Source organism: Penaeus vannamei, chromosome 2, assembly GCF_042767895.1.
Source record: "Penaeus vannamei isolate JL-2024 chromosome 2, ASM4276789v1, whole genome shotgun sequence".
In the NCBI taxonomy this organism is placed as follows: Eukaryota; Metazoa; Arthropoda; class Malacostraca; order Decapoda; family Penaeidae; genus Penaeus; species Penaeus vannamei.
In genome coordinates this window covers 3,326,643-3,334,686 of record NC_091550.1, presented here as the reverse complement: position 1 = coordinate 3,334,686, position 8,044 = coordinate 3,326,643, and the positions used below count along the sequence as shown (strand labels likewise).

At 34.5% G+C, this 8,044-nt stretch overlaps 1 protein-coding gene across 1 annotated transcript in view; it reads right to left on the bottom strand.

The window, feature by feature from the left end:
* LOC138863779 (broad-complex core protein isoforms 1/2/3/4/5-like) overlaps window positions 1–8,027 on the bottom strand; it is a gene marked incomplete in the record, with an annotated part of 26,392 nt that extends 18,365 nt beyond the window's left edge. Inside the window, 2 exon segments of the mRNA XM_070128650.1 lie at window positions 339–543; window positions 7,912–8,027. Of these exon segments, the coding sequence (XP_069984751.1) occupies window positions 339–533 (195 nt within the window).
* Between the last annotated feature and the right edge of the window lie 17 nt (window positions 8,028–8,044).

Here is an 8,044-nt window from a genome sequence, read left to right as displayed (position 1 = left end):
GAGAGAGAATGACAGAGAGAGAGAGAGAATGACAGAGAGAGAGAGAGAATGATAGAGAGAATGACAGAGAGAGAGAGAGAATGACAGAGAGAGAGAGAATGACAGAGAAAGAGAGAGAATGACAGAGAAAGAGAGAGAATGACAGAGAGAGAGAGAGAATGACAGAGAAAGAGAGAGAATGACAGAGAGAGAGAGAGAATGACAGAGAGAGAGAGAGAATGATAGAGAGAGAGAGAGAGAATGATAGAGAGAGAGAGAGAGAATGACAGACAGAGAGAGAGAATGATAGAGAGAGAGAGAGAGAGAATGACAGAGAGAGAACAACCACCACTACTAACCTTGAGCAAATTTCTGAAGTAGGGTGAGCAGGCCGAGAGGACCACCTTGTGAGCCTTCAGACTGCGCCCCTCGCATGCCAGCGTCACGTCCACAAAGTCCTCATGGTCTCGGAGGTGCTCAAAAGACGTGGCTATGTTGCTGTGAAAGTTGTTCCACCGCAGGCAAAAGTGTTGGTCACTACCCATGGCGATCATGTGCTGCTTACTACTGTTCCGGAAAAAAATGAAGGGAGGACTTGTAAACACTTAAATATCACACAAGCTTTGTATAGTCTTGTGACTATCACTTTCATATCAAATCAATATCAGTGAGTCGTATCTAAGTTGTGCCTGAAAAGGACAATGGGTGAGACCATGGCACATGATAATCATACTACAAATTAAACCTTCGGCAGGTGATCAACCCCTGAAGAACAGCCCATCCATCACTTATCTGTGTGGCGTAATCCTTCTCATTGACTGTTTTGCTTCTACTGCGTACATGTAAACATCCACCACTGATAAAATTGATAAAATGGTGATTGCCATCTGCCAATGCTGTGTAAGTCTTTCTTACTTTTATAAAAACTAGTGGATTTACTAACTTAACCTCTCTTCTTCTTTAGCTAGCTTACAAGACAAACAGATAGAGAAACATATTTGCCTGTACTATTACCAAAAAATGATGTATGCAAAACTAATAAAAATTTCACTCAGCCATGAAGGTAGGCCAATTCTACCATTCTAATCAAATAACAATGTATAAAACAGAAATCTTCCCATCACATTGTGAAATACTACAAAAATATATAAAAATACAAATCTACATATCTTATAATTAAATATATATATATATATATATATATATATATATATATATATATATATATCTATACATATACATATAATTTATAAAATATTTTCTATTGTCTATGACACCACAAAAATACATACAAGTATAAATATATATCTTGTAAGTCTATCTATCTTTCTATATGTATATACATATATTCATACATACATACATACACATATATATACATATATATATTGTAGATCATCTATTGTTAATGATTTGAATAAAAGATCTACTGCTGATTTGCCAAAAAGTCTCACCATTTTCCATTCAAGAGTCAGACCCTTTCTGTGAATCATAAATATTACATATTTGATTCTGTGGTGACCATGTCCTTGCTGATAAGATAAGAGATAATCATAGGGTACTCATAGCTCATGAATTGTATTTTCATTAGATTTTTGCCATGATAAAATCTCGCGTCAAAACAACTTGTAAGCGCGCAGGCACTATCAAGTCCATAGCCAATCATTACTGATAAAAATTTAAAAGAGTATTAGTACCTAATCATATCAATGTCTACAAGTTTGACGCCATGCTTTTTCAAAAGATATCCTAAATTTTACAGATGTCTCACAAACCATTTCTTTATCTAAAGCCCTTTCATCAAATGATGAAGTATTGCTACTCAATGTAAAAACAGCAACATAGACTATTCGTACTTAGCACTGGCTCATGTGTATTTCCAACAAATATTAATTTTCCAGGTATTAACTCATTGGCGTTGGGTTAGTACACTATCAATGGTAGTTTTATGTATATTTTTTTTAGATAGGTAACTCCAAAAGTGCTTAATCATTGAGGAGTCAATGAATAGGCCTACCTCACCTGCCTTCCCTATTACTGAATTTCCAGGAAAACAAATTCTATAATGCAATTAATATCATTACTGTGATTACAATTATCATTACAATCATGTTGTTTTTTAACAATAATAATACAATTAACAAATAAAAATCTTCCTTAAACTCAAGGAAGAGAATTGACAAGTATTTGTCTGGAAACAAAGCTTTTATGGAACCATATACCTATACTCAAAATTCATATAATAAAATCATAAGTTCTGGTTTCATTCACCTTGCATTCCATACCATCACAGAGCATGCAAAAAGGGTGGTTATCCCCAATGGTTAGCCTGACCACAAGATTGGGTGTCTAAATCCCTCCCCCCCAGGTTTGTTTTCCTCCCTTTGACAAAATTCAGAGTAACTGCTTTCGATCTCCCCTTTGTCACTTTCCTCTGGAAAATCTGCAATGCACCACTTTTGCATTCCAAGGGTTACCCTTTTTTTAAGCTGTCTTTATCTATCGCTTTTCCCATTTCAGAGTAACTTGTTCTTCTTTGGAAATTCTTTCAATATCTTGATGTCAATAATTTTTCTATTAGCATCTGGAGAAAAAACCCTTTTCCCTGGAAATTCAGGCAACTGAGAAATACTACAATATCTATTGCATTATTTAGGCAATTCATGGTTACATAACAAATCCTTGACAACTTTATCTACGGTTATCTCAGTGTTTCAATAATGACTTGGCCATCTGAAACAATTGTCAGAATTATTAGCAGAACTAGGCCTATAACAAATGTGCACACCTACTCTACCCTGTGACATCTCAATTTCACATGTTACTACTTGACAATCACTTCAAGTTAAATAAGCTAGTGATCCATTTCAAACCCTACCACTAAAAACTTGATACATCAAATATAAACCCCATACTAACTCACTTATCTGACTAACATTCCATTCACATGAAATTGTAATCAGACAAAAGCAATATATATAAGTGTCTTATCTTAATCTCAAAGGGAAACACCATTTTAGCCTTAAATAAATCCAGCCACCTGTTCTACTTACTTTTCCATAACAGAAAACTTTATAGATTCCTTGCACTGTCCTTGAAGGTTACATGCTTGAACTAGTACAAACCGACATGAGGTCAAACAGCATCTTGCCTTTACTTAGGTCCCACAATTACTCCCTCAATACTCTTTCTTGACTTCTGCAAAAGTATAATCTAATTTCAATCCCCCCTACACTACTCCCTCTCTCACTTTTGCCGGAATATCCATATATGGGACCACTAATACTATCAAATAATTTTTCAATGACCGTACATTACTACTGATAAGATCATACATAAGCAGTGAGTATAAGTTATAGCCAGACTAGACTATATGAGGAAATACCTCAAATAGAATTCTGCAAAGTCATGTATATAAGTGCTCAGCCTGTGGTGAGGGTGTATTACAGGTGATCAAGATTGGTGTACAAGAAGGAATTCAATTGAGGTGGACTATGAATGGTTACATTCGATAACACTATAGATTACCAAACTTAAAATCACAGATTAATTCCAATCTCATAATGAAAACCATTTTCATTTCTCTCAATTTTGGACACATACTCCCTCCAATTCCTTTTCACATTAAATTTTGGTATATTATTTAACTTAATATTTTAATCTCTGAGTGGATGAATCTAATAAAAATAAATAAAAAGAATGACCTATGAAAGTACTCATTTACAACATTAAAATTTTAATTTATGGAAATTCATACAAATTGTATCTTGAATTATCATAAAATATTTTAAATCATGTTAAATACACATAACACATTACATGCTTCTAACCATGCATCACAAAATACAATAATTAAAAGATCTAATATTAGAATCTGGATCTATTAGAAATTACTTTGCAAGAATGAGATGAAAACTGCTCAAAGTCATGACATATACAAAGTAAAAAGTTAAAGAGCTACATCCTAAGTAGCTTGTGTAACTAATTAAAGTTATTACAGCAATCAAAAAGGTTGTAGCAGTTTAGACGTGTGCAGCAAGTGAACATGACACTTGCTTTCTTTTCCTTAGCAAGAGCATGAAAGAAAGATTTTTTATTTATAGACAGCAGAAAGCAAGATAGTTGGTGCAACTGCAGTGGTAGTATACACGACTTACTTTATCATTAAAGTATCTCATTTTTCTTTTCTAGTTATAGTGTATGTATATCTATACACACACACACATACAAACTTGTATATATAATAACATGTAAGTACATTTAAGTTTCTATGAAAATATGAAACAAATATCCAATTCTCTATAGCAGCAGTATTCACTCACCTAACTGACACCTATCCATCCATAAAATATTTTCAAAACAATTACCAAAAGATTAACAAACTCCTGCTAACCACAGAGAAGAGACAATTTCAAAACATTATTTTGAAAAGCCACTCAAATTTGAAGAGTACATTACATATATCTCGAAAGAGTATTACTTATATCCCCAGTTGTTAAAAGGTTACTTGCATTACCATATATACAAATATATATAACCCCTCTTTGATTGACTTTCATCATTTTAATAATCATTAACTTCATGGGAATATAAGTTTTGGAAGAAAAGAATACTGTCAATACTTCAATCATTACTTCAGATTAGCAGAACTATAATATCTAACTTAAAACATAAACCCTGTAACTTATATCTTACACTAATTTCAGCATCATGATCTTTAGTTACGACATGCTTAATTACTTAATTACAAACTACAATGAATGCAGATGTATGTGTATTATGCCACTGGGAAATAACCATCTGCAAGGCAATGACAAAAACAATCAAATCCAATTCCAATATCCTAGCACTGTTCTCTTATTCTAAAAAATCAACTATTCAATTAATCAAATAAAAAGATAATTCCCTGAACTTGAAGTCAGAAAAGTTATGCAAGTTTTGGGAACCGTATAACTATAGTAATTCAAAGTTTCATTTAGCCGTATCTCATTAAAGATGCCACTCTTAATTCCAAAAGTTAAAAATGTCTAACAATATTACAATAGGGTAATAACAGCAATGCCTTTTTAGTGACTGACATAAAATATATTAAAATCAAAGAAAGTTCAATGACATGAGAATGAAAATCATAATTGAATATCTTTTTTTTTTTAACCTTGCATCAATTTTCAAATCCTACATTATCATGTAATTCTCATTAGAAAAATAACTCAAAGTAGACTACATATGGTAATTTTCTTCATAAACTCTCTCTATCCATTAATCATTCTCTAAGATGAGATGACTACTGCATATCAATTATAAATTATACAGAAGGACAATACATATATGCTGACAATATCCCCATTCATAGACTAGGGAACTGCCTCCTTTAGCACATTTTGCAAGATTCCCCCTTTGTCTCTCACGACGACACAAGCCAAGGCCATTTCTAAACCAATGTCACACAATCGCTCCTCCTAATCCTCTCAAAGTCTTTTCCATTACATACTAATTTAGATAAATTTCAAGTCTTTCTCTGCATTTCCTCTGACTTTGTGATATAGCATAAAAAATATATTAATAATATACTATCCGCAATCTACGTATCATAGACCAAACACTTCCTCTCACCTGCCTAACTTTGGATCCATAAGCTGGTTAATACCGAGTTCCCAAACACCACTTGATTACTATGAAAGAGTTAGACAATAGCAACTACATTCAGTAATAACCAACAACATACTTACAGTATACTACTCATGATAGGTATGCTTAGCAAAGTACTTTCTAATGAGGTGAATTAAATATTGTTCACTTTTAAATAAGGTTAACTAAAGTTTTAAAAATCAAAAAAAATAAAAAATCTCATTTACGATTATTCATGACAAATGCTATCAATCAATCAGGGCTATGAAAAAAAAATTGTCAGTATTCAAAATAATACTATTCTGATTCTACAAAAAGAAACATTCTCCAATGCCATGTCACTGAACAGTGCCAAACCACCTTTCATTCACAGCATCCAAAACACTTCTAATCATGACACTTGCTACATTTTACTAGATCATAACAAAATCTATCTACATTCTCTAGATCGTAATATCTAATGTCAAATATTCCTCTATCTTACTTAATAATAATAGAGCACAAATGTAAATTCAAACACTTAAATCTTGATGCATAGAAAATGAGTTTAAAATTTTTTTTAAAGTTATTATGTGTATCATGTACTACCCATGACGACACTCCTAACTAGAAGCTTGGAACTTTGAACTTGTTTCTCCAAAGACCAAATATCATATAATAAAAGACAATCTCCACTAATCACATTTATCAAAGGAATATACAGTAATATATCCATTTCTGTACCTGGAATAAAATCAGTATTAATATATATCACTAGCAATGGCACTGAATAAGGTTGTAAATGAATTCCCAGTCTTATTGCAAAAGTTAACAAGCACAAACAACAATACAACTTCCCAGTCTTACTGCAAAAGTTAACAAGCACAAATGATACAAATTATCAGGACTACAATAATCATATAAAAATTAACATTAAACCAATGTCTGAAAGCCTTAACTTCTTATCTCTCTAGACCCATTCGATGTCCCTTAGTTACAAGTCTGTTCTTCCTGGATCCCATACAAATATCACTCAAGTCAATCTTAAGGCTTCTTCAAAACCTTTTTCCAACATTCTGATCCAAAGCTGACTCAAATAACTATACAATAAACAGTATTCAAGCAACAAAAAAAGGAATTATCTTATACGGTCTCATTCATAACACAAATTATTACATCTTTCTGATTCATATCACTGTGGACTGTCACTTCACCTTACATTGTTTATCAAGTTTGAAAAATCTCCCATAAGACTGTCAAACTCTTCTGAGACTTTAAATCCTAACTCTTTAATCAAACAACAAAGTCACCAAATTCATCACAATTGCCTTAAAGGTTGCATTATCCTCTGGAGGCATTTGCATTCTATTGTTTACAGTAATATGACCATGTGTCACTCACTCTCCACGACTGAAACCCTTCCCCAAATACCTGAAGATATCATAATTCTAAGTAAAGGCAAGGCCTAATGTTGGGCCTAGCAACACAATAAGCCTATGCCAGGAGCAGGCAACATGACAGGCCTATCCAACTTCTGATCATGTGCCATGTATTAAAGGACCTATGGAAGGTAAAACTAAACTCACCTTTGAGAAAGCCTATGTTGATAATGCACTGTTGTGCTGAGCACATACTTCTCCACCCAGTCCTACATGGTTTGTGCAGGACCAGGGACCATTCAGCCTCCCCTTTGTTCTGAGCCTCGCCAGGGATGCAACATGCCTAAAAATCAATAGCCACCACTCCAACCAGTGAGAGCCATCCCTCCATTCTCATATTATAGGCCTATTTCCTCCATTAAATGCACTAAACTTCGATAAACTATCATCTTGTCACCTTCACTATACACTCTGACATGCTCCAGACACAAAACCAAGAATGCGAACTGCGGAAATCTACCTGTGTGATGCATGGTGTTGCAGCGCGTTGCAGGGTAGGCCTGGTAGCGGGGGAGCGGCTGGCTGGCTGGCTGTGGCAGGCAGCAGCAGCAGGCCCACTTACACGGCCAACTTAATCAATAATTTCCCTCCCTCCCGCTTCTCTCTCCCCCCAACTCCCCTGTAAACCTCTCTCTCCTGCCACTAATATACTTTGTGCATAACAGTTTTCATGAGATGACCAATGGGCAACCTGGCGACGTTTAATTGAAATTGGTTGTTGCGAAACTGGCATCGCCCTCACATTCTGCGTTTCTCCTTCTCGGTGACGCATTCAACCCAAATAAACACTGACACCTTTTTGTTTGTAAACACTTCCCTCTGCCTCTCTACGGCATTTCTTCCCTTCTAACTTATTCTATGGAACTTTAACAACATGCTGACTTACCTTAAATCTACATGCGCCCAGTATTTTAAGCGGAGGCGCTGAAAATATCACAAAAGTCGCACTAAAGCCACTCATGACATGTTTTCGAGACGGTCAATGAACTCATTGCGTCTTTGTTAGTTGAGGTTCCAAC